This window comes from Heteronotia binoei, chromosome 8, assembly GCF_032191835.1.
Source record: "Heteronotia binoei isolate CCM8104 ecotype False Entrance Well chromosome 8, APGP_CSIRO_Hbin_v1, whole genome shotgun sequence".
Taxonomy (NCBI): domain Eukaryota; kingdom Metazoa; phylum Chordata; class Lepidosauria; order Squamata; family Gekkonidae; genus Heteronotia; species Heteronotia binoei.
The window spans coordinates 38156531-38175941 of record NC_083230.1 but is presented as its reverse complement, the minus strand read 5'-3'; the positions used below and the strand labels follow the sequence as shown (position 1 = coordinate 38175941).

At 42.5% G+C, this 19411-nt stretch overlaps 1 protein-coding gene across 2 annotated transcripts in view; it reads right to left on the bottom strand.

Moving 5' to 3' along the window:
- PDZRN4 (PDZ domain containing ring finger 4) overlaps window positions 1-19411 on the bottom strand; it is a 459770-nt gene that overhangs the window by 34421 nt on the left and 405938 nt on the right. For both annotated transcript variants that reach the window (XM_060244928.1, XM_060244927.1), the window contains 2 exons: window positions 10934-11032; window positions 9697-9759 (listed from right to left, as the gene is read on the bottom strand). In XM_060244928.1, coding sequence (XP_060100911.1) covers window positions 9697-9759; window positions 10934-11032 — 162 coding nt within the window. The remainder of the gene's footprint in view (window positions 1-9696; window positions 9760-10933; window positions 11033-19411) is intronic.

Below are 19411 nucleotides of genomic sequence, written 5' to 3'. Positions count from 1 at the left end.
CACAAATTATCTCCTAATACGTTTTAAATTTTAAAAACCAACGATTTTAATAAACCAGTTTTATTTCACAAAACAAACATTAGCAGTTATTAATGTTATTTAAAAATTAACACATTATGTTATAAACAAGAATTATTAAATATTATTTGCTGACACCTGCAGCTTTGTTAATATTGTTAGATAATTTGTTATCTCCAACCATTCCTTATTTATTTATTGCATATTCCTATTCATAGTATAGGATTTATGAAACAAGCTGATTCAACAATAGACAGTAACCAATAACAATTACACAGTGTTAGTGATACACTGTAACATTATTAAACAATATTATTTACTTTCTTCTTTAAAATTAATAAACCGACAAAACTTTAAACTTTCACTCTCCTCAATTTTTTTGAGGTGAAATCTTTTAGGATATCTTGGAAGTCCAACTTTTGCAAGACATCATATTCAGTGGCCATAATGGCAAGTGAGTTCAGTCGTTCTTATGTCATTGAAGTTCAATGACAACCTTTCAGCAGTTTTAACTCTGAAAAGGTTTGTTCACCAGTAATTCGTGATCATGAGACACCTATAAATTCTTACTGCTGTCATAACATTTGGGAATGTTGACTGCACCTTATTTTCAAAAATGAGTTTGTACGATTGCGATCAGGGGTTGTTTTGTAGAAAAACAGGTGGTGGAGCTCATCCAGGGATTGTTATGCAGCTGCATCTACTATTTAATGAACAAAGTGGGGAAAAGGAGGTGGAACTGTCAGAAAGGTTCAGGAGCTATGCTCCTGTGAGCTCCTGCTGAATCCGAGGCCTGATTGCGATGCTGGCACTGTTTCATCAGATTTGAAATCCTCAAACTGTAGCATAAAATATTTGAAATGAACCATTTCATCTGCAAACTCCAACTCGATGTCCTCGAGATAATTCTCTCTAAATCTATGAGCGGCGTCTTTAATTTCAGTGTCTGTCTTCAATGGGAACTCAACAAGGAACCCAAACAGAGAATAAACTTTGTTGTATGCTTCCATATGACGGGAAAGCTCTGCACATAACTTATCCAATATTGGTAGGTAAATTTCAATCTTGAACTTTTCTCTTCCTCGAAGCACAACCTCTTCCACATCACCATCGTCATGATGTCTTTTTCTTACGTGCACATGCCGGATTTCATCAGTGCATTGTGCATTGGTTTTCTCAATTGCCTTCCTCTCATAGTCATCAAACATTTCTCTTTGTGATGTTAAAAATTCAAGCAGTGATTTCAGAAGACCAACAGCCGTTTGAAGTTCTATTGTTTCCTTTTGCAGAAAGTTGCTAACTCCATCAATCCGGTCTAGGATTACAGCCCAAAAGCCTGCCGTGATGACATTTTCCTTCTTTGACAGGTCATTTAGCAGACATCTGGCCTCGTGAATTATCTCTGGCTTCTGATTCACATCTTCAGCAATGACCTGCAAAGCATTCTGGAAGCTGCTGTAGCCTTGGGATAAAGCCTTGGTTGCATCGGCCCTTATGCACCACCTTGTGTCAGTCACTCTTTTTAAAAATAGTGCAGAACCTTGTTGACATTCACCATCTTTGTCCTCAAGATATTTGAGCATAACTGCTCCATGATGGGTTGAAGCTGAGAAAAAAGTTGTACATTGCTTGAACAAGTCCAAAGAATGAGATTGCTCCAACACAGCTTTCTACAGCACATACTCCAACCAAATTGAGTGAGTGTGCTGCACATGGAATGTAGTGTGCAAGCTGATTTATCCTGGCAATATGAGCTTTAAGACCGCTGTAGCACCCTGACATGTTTGCTGCGTCATCATAAGACTGTCCTCTCAGGTTTTTGATGTCAATGCCGCATTTCTTTAAGAAGGTCAAAACAGTGGTGGCAAGTGCTTCTCCAGTGTGGCTTGCTATGGCGATGAATGTGAGAAAACGTTCTGCCAGTTCACCATCTGACCCCCCAACATATCTAAGCACTACAGTCAGTTGGTCAATGTGAGATATGTCTAGTGTTGAATCAACACTCAGAGAAAAGTGCTTGGCTTCCTGGATTTCTTGAACAACTTTCGAACCTTATTTCCCATTATTTCATTCACTTCTTTGCAAATTGTGGAAGACAAATAGGAGGATTTTCCTTAACCTTGATTACCATATTTGGCTAAATGAGAACTTAGAAAAGGGTCATACTTTGCGATTAACTCTAAAATTCCCAAATAGTTGCCATGATGTTGAGAACCAAGGAGTTCTGTATCACCACAAAAAGCTAATCCACGTGATGAGAGGAATTTGATCACTGACACTACTCTTTGCAGAACTTTGGTCCAGTATTCTTGTTCTTTGTTGAACTGAATTTCCAAAGAGCTGTCGATTCGACTATGTATGCGTCATCTACTGATCTGTGTCTGTACACATGCCCAATGCGCTGTACTGTCCTCATGTGTTTTCATTCGCTGCGAGGCATTCTTCCAATCAGAAAATCCATCTGTGAATTGAGTTCGGCCTTTATTTTTCACAAAAAAGGATGCGTGGGACACATTTCCTGTGGACAGAGAGTACACAAGCCATTCTCTTTTTATCTGTTCACCACCTACATGTTTTTGAAAGATCATAGAAAGGACAAACTTCCTTTTGTTATGGTCTTCATACTGTCTGCCCAACGCTGAAAAATCACCATCTAAGTGCTGACATTCCACAGGGTCTCTACTGCACTAAAAGTTCTGCACTTCATGGGTAATGTTTCGCCATAACCCAATGTCATTTTGATATTCTGGACCCAAGTTATCTCCGTTTTGATGATGTGACAGAACTTCTGTCTGGGCTTCAGCTGGACCCTGTAACTGGACAGTATCCTCATCCTCAGCAACCTGTTCAGGGGGAAGGTCTACCGCCATATTGTCACTGGCAGATGTACTTGAAGAGGCCTTGGGTTGATCCTCTGTTGACTTACGAGTAAAGCCAAGTTGGAAAAGACTCTGGGGCTGTTCAGAAGCTCAGTATAATCAGTTGTCGCTGCTGTTTCATACAGGATTAAAAGTGGCTGATCAGACAGCAACATCTGCCTCCCAGTATTAACTTGTAGTAGCCCCCCCCCCCCCCCGCAATTCTTCTCGGAACCGGAGTATTTTGTTACCTGCTCCTATGCGGTGTTTTTTGAGTTCTCCGATTTCATCTCGTAGTTTCCCCATCTGGATAGTTCTCGACCAACTTCCGGATGTCTGAAGGCTGTCCCGGAGCAAAAGGAGCCTTAGACATCTGGTTTACTGTAACCATTTTTTTTACTACTTAGCGATATGCGCATAATTGCATAACCACATAATGTTTTAACCTATGCACATGTGCGTGTGCGCATGTGCATAATGCACATAAAAGTGGAGGAAAAAAGAACTACATGGTGTCGTCATGTGGACAGCAGAAGACAGTTTCACCACGGAGTGATTCGAATTGCAGTATGGCAGTCTGATCGATAATATTTGGAAGCAAACTGGGTCAGTTTAACACGAACTCAATACGCTGTATGAACAGGTTCTGTGTGTCTTTTTTATTTCTTCATCAAGCTTCTTTGCTTTCTCTTGCTCTTTTTTACCTCTTTTCTGCACCACTTTGGTACTTCTTCTTTTCAGGTGCAGATATTCTGGTAGAAATTAGACTGTGAAATTAATCAAACTTCATTATAACTCAGAGAAGCTAACTCTATGGGTAACAGTCACCAGAGGTTAACATGACTTCCAGGAAGACTGCAGAACACGGCAAAGGCAATCTGCCTCAGCTTCTACATTGTCCTGGAAGCCCCTTGGTGGGGATGCTGTAAGAAGTTCTCCATCCCCTCCCCACTTCAGGTGCCCCCCCCATTATCTCTTCACATGTGAAAGGATTCCAGACACTTTCTGCTTAACTACCAGATTACTGGGAACACCAAAAGGAGCAGAAAGGTGTTGCAAGCATGCACTCTGATGCAAGCCAGCTGTATCTGGATTTGCCAAAGGGTAGCACATCCCCCTAAGGCTGCCACTGTCTTAAAGGAACAACTGTGTTCCCAGTGATTCATAGCAACCGCAGGACCATGGGTTTTTCAATGCAAGAGATGAGCAGAGCAGGTTTGGAGACGGTTCTAGTTGCCCTCATGGATGACCTCCAGAGGCATCTGGATAGAGGCCGCTCAGTGGTGCTGATGCTATTAGACATGTCGGCAGCATTCGACACAGTTGGTCATCTGCTACTGACCTGTCACCTCGCCGACGCTGGGATCCAAGGGTCGGCCTTGAAGTGGCTTTCCTCCTTTCTCCAAGGTTGGGGACAGAGGGTGGCAGTTGGGGATGAGCTATCCCAGCAACACTCACTTATGTGTGGTGTGCCGCAGGGAACAGTTCTTTCCCCAATGTTATTTAACATCTACATGCGCTCCCTCGCCCAGGTTGCCCAGAGGTATGGGCTGAGTTGTCACCAGTAGGCAGATGACACCCAGCTCTATCTGTTGATGGGTGGCCAATCCAACTCCAACCTGGACAGTCTGTCCACAGCATTACAAGATGTGGCGGAGTGGCTCAAGCTGAGCAGACTGAAATTAAATCCAATGAAGATGGAGGTCCTGTATCTAAGCCATCATGGTCTGGGACCAAGAGGTCCAGTTACTGACCCTTGATGGAGCGCAACTTATGCTGGTGCCCAAAGTTAAAAGCTTAGGAGTGCTCTTGGATTCCTCTCTAACAATGGAGGCCCAGTAGTTGCCACTGCCAAGTCAGCTTTCTACCATCTGCGGATGGCAAGGCAGTTGGTCCCCTTTCTCGAATGCGATGACTTGGCAACTGTGATCCATGCTACGGTCACCTTGAGGCTGGATTACTGTAATGCCCTCTACATGGGGCTTCCCTTGTCTCTAATCTGGCGACTCCAGATAGTGCAGAATGCTGCTGCCAGTCTGTTAATGAGAATTCCTTTACGGGAACACATTCAGCCTGTGCTGAAAGCGCTGCACTGGCTACTGATAGTGTACCAGATTCGCTTCAAGGTGCTCGTCTTAACTTTCAAAGCCCTATATGTCCAGGGTCCTGCATACCTTAGGGACCGCCTTTCCCCTCATATGCCCCAGCGAGCACTTCGGTCCGGGTCCCAAAACCTGTTGACAGTTCCCAGTGTCAGAGAAGCCAGGCTGTAGTCAACTAGAGCCAGGGCCTTTTCCGTTGCTGCACCTAGCTAGTGGAATGAGTTGCTGGGGGAGGTTAAGGCCCTGCGAGAGCTCCTACTTCTGCAAGGCCTGTAAAACAGCACTCTTCCACCATGCTTTCTCATAATGGTAACATCTATAGCAACGGATTAGGCCCATAAACCTAAACATCACTCTAGATTTATCTTACCACGCTGTGGCGACCCTGGGTCTTCTCTGGAACATCTATTACTGACCAACTAGTTACCTGCCATTGTTGAAATTTAAATTGTTTGTATGAACTATTGCACTAGCACCTACTGATACTGATGTTTTAATAATTGTTTTTATGTCTTATGTTTATTGTTGTTTTATTTGTTGGCCATTTTTTATTCTAATCTGTGAGCTGCCCTGAGCCTGCCTTCGACGGGGAGGGCAGGATATAAATTAAATAAATAAAATAAAATAAATAAATATTATCCACAAGTTTTTCTTGATGGTCTTTTCATCCAAGTACTTCTAATTAATCATAACAGTTTCCCTGAGAGCCAAAAGACTGAGTTATTATGACTGCTAGGTAAGGCTGACTCCCCACCCCAGTCTGGGCACCATGTGAGGCATGGCAGCTTTGCCAGTCTTTGAGACCCTCTCTAAGTGGTTGACAATGTTAGTTGTAAGCTATGGAGCCCTGTGAGCAAAAATTCTACTTTGTGAGCTACTGACATTAAAGCTGTGAGCTACTACATTAATTAGTGTGCTCTGGGGCCATTTTTCCTGCACTAAGACAAAAGTGTGAGCTGGAAGCTTAAAAAGCTAGTTCACGCTAACTCAGTTTGGAGGGAACACTGATCCACAGTATTCCAATGTATTTAGTGCCTTATGACAGTCTCACCATCATACTCCCATTTTGACATGTTACTGTTTTATTGGTTTCCCACACAAATTCTATCCAGAACAAATGTTCTTTCACTTTGTTAATTTCACTTTTTTGCCATTGGACTCTAACTTTGTTCCATGTTGCATTCTTAACCACTTCCCACCAGCTATATGTAGCTCTGTTCACTGTACCCCATTCCATTGTCTGATGAAGTATGCATGCATACAAAAGCTTTCATTCTGAACAAAACTCTTGTTGGTCTTAAAAATACTACTGGACTCCTACTTTGTTCTGTTGCTTCAGACCAACACGGCTGCCCACCTGGATCTATCTAAATGGGGTAGTATGACTGCTAGGTAAAGCTGACAATCCCCCCACCCAGTCTTTTCCTCTCCTGCTACAAGGCCTGGGTGCAATCTGCCTACCTCTCCACCTATAAAAATGATAATATTCTTCAGGTGAAAATGCAAAGAGGAGGGAGAGGGCCCTGGGCAGGACAGAGAGCAAAGAGACCCTGTCTAAGTTGGGAGGGTACAACTCCCACTGAAACAGATGATGAACAGCAAAAGGGCTATATCCTCACACCTATATCCAGTGGAGGGTGATAATCTTCCTGGGGTGCAGGCTGGTGAAGAACTTCTGTCTTCTTCAGACTAACTTCTAGGCCGAATAGCTTGGCAGCCTCTGCAAAGCAGGACGTCATATGCTGCAGAGCTGATACCGAGTGGGAGACGAGTGCAGCATCATCAGCAAATAGTAGCTCTCGGATGAGTTTTTCCATTGTCTTGGAGTGAGCCTTTAGTCGCCTCAGGTTGAACAGGCTGCCATCAGTGCAATAGCAGATGTAGACACCATCGTCATCATCTAGATCTACTGCGGGTCTTTGAAGCATCATGCTAAAGAAGATCGTAAAGAGAGAGTTATCACCCTCCCTGCATCACTGTGGGTGAATCAGTTCTGAAGACAGTCCAGCAGTTCAGCTACCTGGGGTGCATCATCTCCTCAGATGCCAAGATCGACAAGGAAATTGACAACAGGCTGGCAAAGGCAAACCGTGCATTTGGCCGACTGCACAAAAGAGTGTGGAGCAACAAGCATCTGAAAAAAGGCACAAAGATCAATGTTTACAAAGCGGTTGTGATGACAACCCTCATCTACGGCTCCGAATCGTGGGTTTTATACCGTCATCACCTGCAACTCCTTGAGCACTTTCATCAGCGCTGCCTTCGCACCATCCTCAACATCCACTGGAGTGACTTTGTGACCAACACTGAAGTCCTCAAGAGGGCGGAGGTTACAAGCATCGAAGCACTGCTGTTGAAGACGCAGTTGCGCTGGGCAGGGCATATTTCTAGGATGGAAAACCACCGCCTTCCCAAGATTGCTCTGTATGGCGAACTTTCCACCGGCCATCGAAATAGAGGGGCACCAAAGAAGAGGTACAAGGACTCCTTGAAGAAATCCCTTGGCACCTGTCGCATCAACCATCACCAGTGGTCTGACCTAGCCTCAGATCGCAAAGCATGGAGGCACACCATCCACCAGGCTGTCTCTTCCTTTGAGAATGCACGCATAGCTGGTCTTGAGGACAAAAGGAGATTGAGGAAGAATCGCACTGCTACAGCACCAACCCCAAATCAGACTTTTCCCTGCAGCCACTGTGGCCGGATCTGCCTGTCCCGCATTGGGCTTGTCAGCCACCAGCGAGCCTGCAGCAGACGTGGACTACTGCACCCTTCTTAAATCTTCGTTCGCGAAGTCAAGCCGAGAGAGAGAGAGATATCCAGTGGAAGCCCTTCCCTCCATTCCTCATACCCATCGGATCCAAGCAACAAAAGAGCACAGAAAACAGTCCTTTCTTACCCATGTTTCATAACTTTGCAAGCCAGGAAAGAGGCACTTCATGTAGACGCATCCACTGCCAATGGACCTCAGCAAGCCAATGGACTGGTAGCTGCTCTGGGTCTTGTTCCTCCAGCCCAAAACAAGATCCACATCTGGCCAGGCCACTGGCTCCAACTCAAACTGCAGGGTTGCCAAGTCCAAGTCAAGAAATAATTGGGAACTTTGGGGTGGAAGCAGGAGACTTTGGAGGTGACAAGCACAAATGAACTCCAAAGGGAGTTCTGGCCATCACATTTAAAGAGACTGCACACCATTTAAATGCCTTCCCTCCACAGGAAATAATGGAGAGGGGCACCTCCCTTTGGGGTTCATAAAATTGGACCCATTGGTCCAATTCTTTTGAAACTTGGAAGGTATTTTGGGGAGACACACTAGATACTATACTGCAAATTTGGTGCCTCTAACTCAAAATACAGCCTCCCTAGAGTCCCAGATAGCCACGGATCAATTCTCCATGATACCCTACAGTATTTTGCCACTTTGTATTTTTAATAGTTGATTATATGACAACTACTTTTCTTCACCCGTCTCAGCTGTTATTTTTATCACTTTGGCTGGCACTATCCATAACGGTTTTCTCCCATCTCCATATTTCTTATATGTCATCCATGTATTAAGCAAGCTGTTTCTTATATAATGGTGAGAGAAAAAGCCATCTATCTTTTCCCCCCATAATACATATAAGCGTGCCAGCCAAATCTATTTCCATGACCTTCCAATGCTAAGAGTTTTTTGTTTAACAACATTATCCATTCTTTTATCCATACTAAGCAAACTGCTTTATGATATAATTTTAAGTCTTAAAAAGAAATCCTAGGGAACAAAGCTTCTGCCTGAAATGCTGAAGAGTTATTACCAGAGTTATACATAACTTTCTTTGCCTCCTGTGGCAGCCATTTTGTGGTGGGCTTTGCTTCCCGTACCAGCCATTTTCTGGTTGGTTCCAATTCCTGCACCAGCAATTTGGACTTCTGGCTTCCAATACTGTGTCAGAATTCCAAAGGTGCCCTCGGGCTCAAAAGGGCTGGGGATCCCTGACCTACAGCTTGATTTAAGTTAAGAAAGGTAAGGTTAAGGGAGGGAGACTGCAGCATGGATCTTCTCCCAAGTACTCTATCCAGTCCGCAATCGAAATTTATCCAAGCAAACACGACAACTGTGTGCTCTTGTAACAACCAGCAATTTATCAGTAGTGATGACCAAAGTCAAAAGGGAGGGGGAATTTTCACAGGCAGCAGCTTCTATAAATGATTCAATAAATGAACTGAAAAGCCTGCATACGAACATTAGCTGATATGGTGAGTAAAATTTATATGAAGTACCCTATGAAAAACATGATCTCAAATACTAGATATTTCATATCAAATACTAGATATTTGGTGTTTATAGAAGTTTGTCTATGGAACCTTGGGTGTGTTAAGTGCCATCAAATTGCTTCCAACTTCTGGCAACCCTATAAATTAATAACCTCCAAAACATCCTATAATTAACAACCTTGCTCAGATCTTGTAAACTGAAGGCCATGACTTCCTTTATTGAATCAATCTGTCTCATGTTGGGTCTTCCTCGTTTTCTGCTGCCTTCAAATTTTCCTAACATTATTGTCTATTCCAGTAAAACCCTATGCCCCAGTAAAACAAATAGTCCCTAATGGTTATAGAATTCTACTCTAGAACAAATGTTAAGACATTAATGGTTATTAGTTATACATATAAAACATGGAATATACTTTTTTGTTAAGCACTGGATTAGGAAACAAGGGTTAATAGTAACATACTTGTAAAATCCGATCTCCTTCATGGATCCGTCCATCTTGGGCAGCAATACTGTTTGGATCAATCTATATAGGGCAAAAATCCCAATATTAACTTTAAAAACCTGGCATATATCTATTGCCCTTAAGAATGTATCAAAGTGCTGTTTCATATTCAATTTCAGATGAATATGTCAGATGAATTCCTTGTTTCATTTAAAAACTCCAAAACTCTACTGTGAAAATCACACTTTGGAAAGGCTTTAAATAGGCTTGTCTTTCTATAGTAACTGAATGGTTGAATTAAACACTGCCGCCATTACTACTCCTCACCCCAAGTTTGGTTCTTTAATTTTCCCCAGGGAGATAGGCAACAAAATCTTTCCTGCTCTATTTGAGCTGGAAGTATAATTTCTAGAAAAGGGGGGAAATTATAAGCTTACTCTTGTGAAATGCTATATTAATGGCAGGATTCACAGGCAAAAAATAACAGTGATGCTTGCGAAGTGGTAACAAGTAACAGAAACTGCTGCCTAACAGATGTATGTTTCTGCAAGTAGTAGGCAAAAAGAAGCAGTTTTCCTGTTTTTATAAAATATTTATGGACCACCATTTTATCTAGCAAGATAAAATCCTGGGATCTTAAACACAAGTAAAATAGGAGGGTAAAGGAATTTCAAATTCTTTGTGCATTAATTATTACATCTGAGTCCTGGTTTAACCCTCTTAACTTTCATTTCACCCTAAATGGATATTTAGGGCTCCATTAATTTTTTCCCTTCCCCCAGCTACTGTAGCTGTTATTGAGTAATGACCAACTGTTTGAAGGGGCAATGCTATCTATCATCTTTTTCTTGATAGTTATCTTAACTAATTCATTTTATCTTGTCATGGCAAGAACTATTTTTCAAGCCAAACATTTCCAAGTAGATGTTAACTACATCATATAGTGCATTGTTGGAGAGAAAATGATTTTGAAGTTGGAGAGAAAATGATTTTAAAGTTGGAGAGAAAATGATTTTAAAAACAGGGGCTCCAGCTATTTGAATTTCAGGGAACATTCAAACCTTTGGGACATCCCCCCCCCCCCAAAGCTGCTGATGCATTTGAAGCATTTACATTAAACAAACCTGCTAGTAATAACAATGATACAGCTCAGGTGACATAATTATGCCTGTTAATTTCAATAGATAACAAACAGTCAGATTTTTGCAGTCAAGCAATAGAATGCTTATTTTTCTTTCTGTCACCGGATCTTTACCTCACTGATATAGATTCCTGTGTCTTCCTCATCATCTGTGCGATAACAGACAGTCAACCCCAGTTTTTCTTGGTTGCTAACACGACAGAGTTCAACCTCCTGTAGGATAAAGTACAATGCATTGAGACATCTATTTTTGGCAACAAATTCTGCTGCAGTCATATTATTTACTTCTGTGATAACTGAGACATTTTTCACAATATTTGCATTATGGTATTTACCAATAACTTCACCTCAGTTATTTGATTCAAAGTTAAATATTTCTGGATAAGAATAGTGAAAGCTAGTATCCTTCAGCTTCCTGTTTTAATGACAAATGCCTGCCCTAGACACATGTACCCAAAATGTTCAAAAGATGGCATACAGCAAAATCTGGCATATCAAAACCAGGAATCTGCATTGAATTTACAGGGATCAGTTTTTGAAAATAAAGGCTGACAATTTATCACTCAGTCATTTTACTTCTATCAAGCCAATGTTTCAGTTTCAGTTTATTATTATTACGGCTCATGGCCATCATAGATCAAAACAAACTAATTTACATAAAATACAGGAAGTGCACAGCCAATGAGAGTAATATACTACAATATATAAGGACTTAAGAAGGAGTTATTTAAGGGGAGAGGGGATCTTATACCATTCTTGACAGGCGGAGGAGCAAGAAAATAAAGGAAGGAGAATGCAAAGCCTAAGGGACATTTTTATCACTCCTTTGTGTAGTCTTTGCGAACTCTAAAGGCTGCAGCCAAAAATCTGGAGCAAGCAAGTGTAACTTGGGAGTCAGAATCTGCCAGAAGTATATTCCTTAATTCAGAGTCTGGAAGACCCATAAATTTCACCAGTAAAGGTCGGATAAATTTGGTTCGTATTTCTTTATGGAGACTATACACAAGCAGAGTATGTTCAATAGTTTCTACATTACCTGTGCCACACAGATAAACATGCTCAGCCATAGGCACCTTTTTATAGCGACCCTCTATGACTGCAGAAGAAAAAGCATTACATCGAGCCATAGAAAAGGCCCTTCTATGGGATGAAGTTACCAGATTCGATAGATAGGGGGCTGGGGAAATTACATAGCTCTTCTGGAGGGGAGTATAAAAACTCAAAGCCTTGGCAATATCATTCTGTCTTTCAGTGTCTAATATTCTCTACTTGACTATGGCCCTTGCTTGGTCTAGGGCCATTATCTGTAAAGACTCAGGTGAAAAGCCAAGCATAGACACCTTCTGGTGAATAGCCCTAAACCAGGCAGAACAATACCTATCCCTGAGAATTAAAGATGTAATATCTGAGGGACAATGGTTAAGCTTAAGCCAAGTGTTGATTGAGGTGAGGCTTACTTTAGCCTCTATTCTTAACAAACCAGTTTCCAGCCTTAGCATGGCATTAGAAATGCTCTTTGGGAAACAAAAAATGGCTCTTAAAATTTTGATTGGATTTTCTCAAGGGGGGGGGCAAAATTTGATGGAACTGGGCCCAGCACGATCCCATACATGAGTTGTGGTACCATTTTAGCAAGATATAATTTGAGGGCCACTGGTATAAATTGTCCCCCTTTTGTAAAGAAGAATCTAACAATGGCTCTATCAAGTCAATGGTTGATTTATGGGACAGAAGAAAAGTATACACCAGTGTCAGTCTGGCTATAAACCAAAATCAGAGTTACCTGCTATGGTGATCTCAACCTCTTCCCTACTTCACACACAGAATATTGCATTTATCTCTTCTTGCTTGCTTGCTGAGCAGCCCTTACATATATTTTTCTCTTATTTTCTGGTCTATGGCTATCCCACCCTGTCATGTTATTATATATTTTGATGCTGGCCCAAAACAGGGGCTTCAGGGAAGAGAATAGGGTGCTACACTACATTAAATAATGCATTTTGTAACTGGATTTTTACTGTGTAAGAATAGCAAACATCCAGTTGCAAAACACATTATTTAGTGTAGTGTGAACAGACCTAAAATCCCCTGCTTATATTCTATTCCTGTAATGGCACACAAGAGGGCTTTTGTAAGTTCAAATATAAACAAAATATTTTATTTACCTTGGAGGGGGAAAGGTCAGGTGGATTCAGGGGTAGGATGTATGAGGTGAACTGATAATAAAAACTGAAGTAACTGTCAGATCCAACTGTCATTCCTTAACTGAATCCACAGAATTCCATTTGAACACACTGTCACTCAAAGGTTCTCAGATTCTGTTAGAACGTTAACCCTTGACAGTCTGTCACACATGCCATATCACATACTGATCTTAGTATATTGTTAAGTGCTTGAAAAGTAATAATTAGCAATATTCCATAATCTTAGTTGTGTTTTTGAAGTTCATATACAGATAGGCAATTGTAATATGATGCAAATAGCACTATAATATTTTCCAGCGAAAGCATAAGCATCAAGAAAAGAAGTAATAGTAGCACTTGGACACATACATATAGTTTACATAAAAGGTGAAGATAGTTTGCATTTTTAGGCATATAACCTTTCTTGCATTTTACTTTCAAATTCTTTGCTTATTTTCATATATATTACTACAGATAATCAAGTTATTGCATTTATTTTTGTCTCCACCAACTGGTATTTTAAGGATTGTGCACATTTAAGAAAAGGGATCCTCCCTGTCAAACATTAGAAAGATTGGAGAAAGGTCCTCAGTTTCCTTTCTCAGTATGCAATAGAGGGCAAAAAAGCATAATGGCATTTGTTTATTTTTTGTTATTTTCATTTTTTTTCTGATGGAGCGTTCTGTTTCACTTTTTCATCAATTTGGACTTGAACATACATTCCAAATATCATCTGAGACGTAAGGGTGCTGGCCACAGGAAAATACCTACTTGTGCTTATAGAATGTGACAAATACAGGATAAACAACAATACCCTAGAAGAAGACATTGCATTTATATTCCGTCCTCCACTCTAGAGTCTTAGAGCGGTTCACAATCTCCTTTATCTTCCTCCCCCACAACAAACACCCTGTGAGGTGGGTGGGGCTGAGAGAGCTCTCCCGGAAGCTGCCCTTTCAAGGACAAGTTCTGTGATAACTATGGCTGACCCAAGGCTGTTCCAGCAGGTGCAAGTGGAGGAGTGGGGAATCAAACCCGGTTCTCCCAGATAAGAGTCCGCACACTTAACCACTATACCAAACTGGCTCTAAGCAGTGATGCAGCATTTAAACACAATTGACTTAAAAGGGTGAAACTCTATATAGGATTGCACCCTGACACTTTTTCTTCAGAATCCTTATATTAGTATTAAAATTATTATAAAGAACATTGTATCCTAAAATAAAGTGTGCAGTAGGTGGTATATTCTTTTTTTAAAAAACCCTGCTATTCTACTACTATAAAAATGAAATGTCAAAACACAATGATTATTTCAAATAATGTAGAGTAAATCCTCAGAATCAGAATGTACAACACAAAAACTAAGGTTACAGCTGACTTCAAAGGACTTAGAATGGTATGACTCCGTTTAGGATTGCACTGTTAGATAACAAAGTACTCATACTACACTTTAGTTTGCAGCAGTGCTTAAATGGCCCAGGGTCCTTGCAATAAACTGGGAGGCTCTTTTTGAGAAGGATCAGAACATTTCCATGTTTCTTGCAACAAATCCAGGCATTTGACCTATAGCCATTTAAATGTTTTCCGCTTGAACTGAAAATGTGCACTATGAACTAGCTGTAGTGATCACCCCCCCAGCTCTTCATCTGCAGTGCTGTCTAATGTAGAGTTACTCCAACCTATAAACTTCAATATTGACATCAACAGGCTTAGGCTGGAATAACTCTGCACTGGATTGCACAGTTGATGATATATAAGAAAAATATGCTTTTCTTACCACACACAGATTGTATCTCATGGAATGGTAAAAGAGAAGCCTCATGAAACCTGACTCCTCCTCTTTTTCCAAGTTTCCCATAGACAGCATTCAGCTAGAAAATGATTTTTTTAAAAAGCTTCCCCCAAAAGTAGTTGTTTTATTGCCTTTTTAAACATAATGGGATGACTTTTAATGGGCTATAAAGAATAGAAACAGGAGGAAAAGTTTGGGTCTATAATCTTGTTTATGTGTCATTACACTTTTGAGAATTGTTTTAGACTTGATGCAGATCTATGTTGACCTTCACAATACAGGGTTAAAAAAGTTCAGAAAATACCATAACATATTTTAAAAACAGAAAGTGTTAGGTACTAGCTCTGCTGTTGATCTCCTATATATTCAGAATAATTTATTTACTCTTAGAAATACACCAAATAAATTAGGTTGTCTGTTGTTTTTCTTTATGTGTTTAGATATACATAGAGTGCTGAGGAAATGTGAAAGGTATGGCCTTTAAACCACAGTAAGGGAATCATCCTAAACAAGACTATGGAAAAGTAAGCCCCATTTGATTTAATGGGGTTTATTTCTAGAAAAAGTGTTCTTAGGAATGGACTGAGAGTATGAAATGTTATTTCCAAAGGAAAGAAAGTTACAAATAATTAGTTGGTAGGGCATAGGAAAAGAAAGAACCAACCAAATAGCAATCTTATTCAAAATCTTTAATAACTGGAGTATGTCTCTGAAGAAAGTGAATATTTGACTACAGCTGTTAACATTAGGATGAAATTACAGCAACAAAAATGGTTTCAACTACATTAACAAGGTATATATTTCAGAATATATATATATATTTTTAAAAGCTTGTGGCCCCTTTGAGGCCTATAAGGAAGTCTAAATATGCCATAGGCACAGACAGAGGTTGAAATTCCTTTACCTCCATTGTTCTGTTAGCAGAAACTCCTTCAAATCAAGACAGACAAGGTCTGTCTTTTGTAAACTTTGATAAGGTGACCATCTTATTAATCACCACTATAAAACAATCACCCTGATGTTTCATTAATTTACCCAAAATTCCCTTGAGAAATGGCATGCTAGGCACTCTTAAAGATTTAAACAATTTTTAGGTTTATTTGAACAAATTGGCACAGAAGGGCATTGATATTGGGATTTGGAATTGGTAGACAGAAAACTGTATATAACCACAGAACTGCATCTTATACTGCTGAATAAACAAGAGATGTTTTTAGACTTAGAACACAATCCTATGGGGGAGGGCCCAAAGTGCTTTGGGAGCAAAACATCTCCCATGTTGGCAGAAATCTCATTTGCGCCTGCGTAAGTCCAGTTCCACCACACCAGAGGGGAATTACATGGGCGTGGGGCCGCTGAAGCACCACTCCGTCCGAGAGTGGCGCTGCCATAGGACTGCGTCCAAGCGGAGGCATACATCCAGTGGAGCAACTCATGCCAGTGCAAGAGGGGGAGGAATCAGGGGTGCAGCCAGGCTTAGGTGGCTCCCTAAGGAGTTCGGGCCATGACATGCCCCCCTGAGAGGTGTAAAGTTATGTCTGCAAAAACAGCTGCGTATCCCATAGGCACACATTGAAACCAAAAACAAAGGTTGCCCCCATTGTTGCGGGAGCTCGCAAACCCCTTAGGAAGCAGTGTAATTGCCTCACCAATCCCCTCGCACCCCGGGCTGATGAGCCCCCTCTCCAGCAGCCAATCGCCGCCCCCCCCTCCTAGAAATATTTCCGCTCTGACCTCGCACAACTCAGTTGTTAGGGACAGCCTTGTGCATCGAGGGAGGCTCCCTGGGAGCTCCTGCCAGGGAGCTCCCTGCCATGTGGACTTAGAGCGAGGGACAGGCACGTTGGTGATGGGCTCTTCACTGCATAATTGCTTTGACAGTATCTTTGACTTGCGAGGGGCTAACTGTTTGCTTCCAGGTCTCCACAGGTTCCCGGCTCCCGGAGGCTCAGTGTGCGAGGACTGTTGCCCATGGCTGGGTAAGTGCCACTGTGCACCCCCAGCCCTCCCCTCGCTCAAGATTGGGTGGTGTGCAAGCGTCTCCGGCATTTGAACCAGGCAGCGGGCTCAGGCAGGGGGCATTTGCTGGCCCTGCTCCCCTGTGCTACTGCCTGCTCCCTTTCCTTGGTCTTTACTCTGTTGCATTCCCACCCCTGGCAGGGCACGGAGTGTGTGTGTGTGTCTCGCAGCTGCCCTAATGCGGGGAGGTGGGTTGGAGACTGTCCCTTTAAGAGAGTGCCTGGCTGAAACGCAGCCCGCTCCTCCAGCTGCTGCCCCTGCAGGTGCTCTTAATCTTTGTCTCTGTTTTGTAGGTGGAAATCCAGGACAGAAGCTTCCGTGTGTGGCACCCCACCCCAAGTCCACTCCCTCAGCTGTTCCTGCCCGCCGCTCTGAATGGAGCCCTGTTCCCGGCGAGACTGCCCATTGTGCACCAGGGAAACTGTTGCACTCTGTTCTGGAAAAATAAAGTCTGAGCTGTGACCTCTGTTGTCTCTCCTGCTTGGTATCTGCTGCACTTTCCCTGGGCACCTCCCCCCACCACTCTGTCAGTGGTCTCTCCAAGGGGATGCCTGGGAGGGTGGGCACACTTGGTTCTTGGGGGTGGGTGGGGAGAGGGCTATGAGCCACCACGCTGCCCCCGTGTGGCTGGACTGGGGAGGGGTGTTGCTGCCCCTCAGCCTGGCCAGGCTAACGGCCTACCTGACCCCACAGGGCTGTTGTGTGCAGGGCACAAAGGGGGGGCTGATGAAGTGGATGCATGCCCAGTGGCTTGCGGTCTGAGTTCTGTGGCCCCCGGGGGAGGTGTTCTGTACACATGGCAGGGGGCATCAGGGTGACACAGGGGGTCTCTGGGTAGGTTGGAGTGTCTGCTGGATTTGGTGGTCTACTCACTCCCAGACACACATTCCAGCTGCTCTCTATGGCAGCAAACTGCTGCACTTTGTGCATCCTGTATTTCTGCGCATGGCTCTGCCCGTCTGCCTGCCATTGGCAGAGTGTCTGACAGTGGGAGGGTGTGAGGGGATTAACGGCCTCCCAGACACAGGCTTTCCACCCCCTCTCCTGGTCACATGCAACGGGCTGGCCAAACCTGTGGTCCTACATGACCCTGTCCCTCCCCCACCCTCGCCTCGGCAGCGGGCCAATGTGTGGCATGGGTGGGATCACCATGGCAAAGGCTTCTCTCTCGCTTGTCTGCCCGCGCTCCCCTTCCCCACCTGTTGTAACGTCTCCCCTTTGGGAGCTGACTGTAGCCGCCTATGCTAGTTCTACGCTCGAGCGCAGCTACATGGTGGTTCTCAGGATTGGGCTGCCTGGGCTGTTTGGCTTTCACTAAAGGTATAACATATTACAATGCTTTTTTGTAGATTTTGCCTGTTTTAGTTTGCTTTGTGAACTTCACATTGGTTTGTCACGCAGTCTTGAGAATGTACTCAGCTTTATCCCTTTGTTTAAAGACTAGGGTTTTTCAACTTTACCCTTTTCTAAGACAAAATAGTTATTATCTTCTCTTTAAAATTAACAACCTAGGCTTTTGGTGTGTTTAGGGCCTTTCAGTGCCTCTTCAAACCAGTTGCCAAATCCTTATCTTCCGGATTTATAGTCTTTTCACACCGGATATTAATCTTAAAATTGGAAAACTAATTTCCCTCTCAAGTTGTGTTTCTTTTGTTTCACACACAGAGGCTGTTTATACTATTGGATCAATCTCCACCAGAGCCTCTCAATTTTCCAAAGCCCACACCACACTGGTTCTGAAACAGACTTCACTGTATAGACTCTTCTCACACTAGAGACTCTATCCAAAAGCCACCACACACTTCTTCATCCACTCTCCAATTCTCCCACCCTACAACTCTCCAACTGCCTATCACCTTGACAGTTAGCTATAATTCTCCAATCATGGTGATTTCCATGAGCTGTCAATCAAGTCAGCCAATGCTCTCTCTTCCAAGCAGCACTGCCAATAAGTATGCCTTTGCTTGCTGTTCATCACATAAACCAACATATATGCATGTAAACAATAATAATTTATTGTACATAACTGCACATTGAATCTGGTACTCTTTTAAGACCATTAATTGCAAATTTTTTCTTCAGATCAGAGTTGTGTAAAATGGTATTTAACTGGAAGAAAGCTGATTTGACTTATTGAAAGATTTAGATCCCATGAAAGTGTGAGAGTGACCCAAGATGCTCCACAGTGTGGCCACATTCTTCCGCCCAATACAGTTTATACTGATCTTCCAGGTGCTTTGTGAAATAACCGTGGTGTTTTCTTAGGCTGAAAGATGTACAAATTGAAAGCATGACACTCAGGAGTAGACAAAGAAGTGAAAATGGCCCTGAAGCATGTGAACCTGAGTGGATGCTGAAGCGCTACAAGCGAATGCTGCCAAGGTTACTCAGTTAAGCACTACCAACAATGGACATTAGCATGTTCACTGATTCCTTTTGCAAACTGGTAACAGTGTTAGAAGAAGCAACTGGTGAACTGACACCAATTACCAATGTCTATGAAGGGTCAGACTCAAGTGTTCATGAAGGCACTGACAGAGTTGCTGGATTCATCCTGTTTATATTCCACTCTATTTTCATGGGAACAGGGTAGCATTC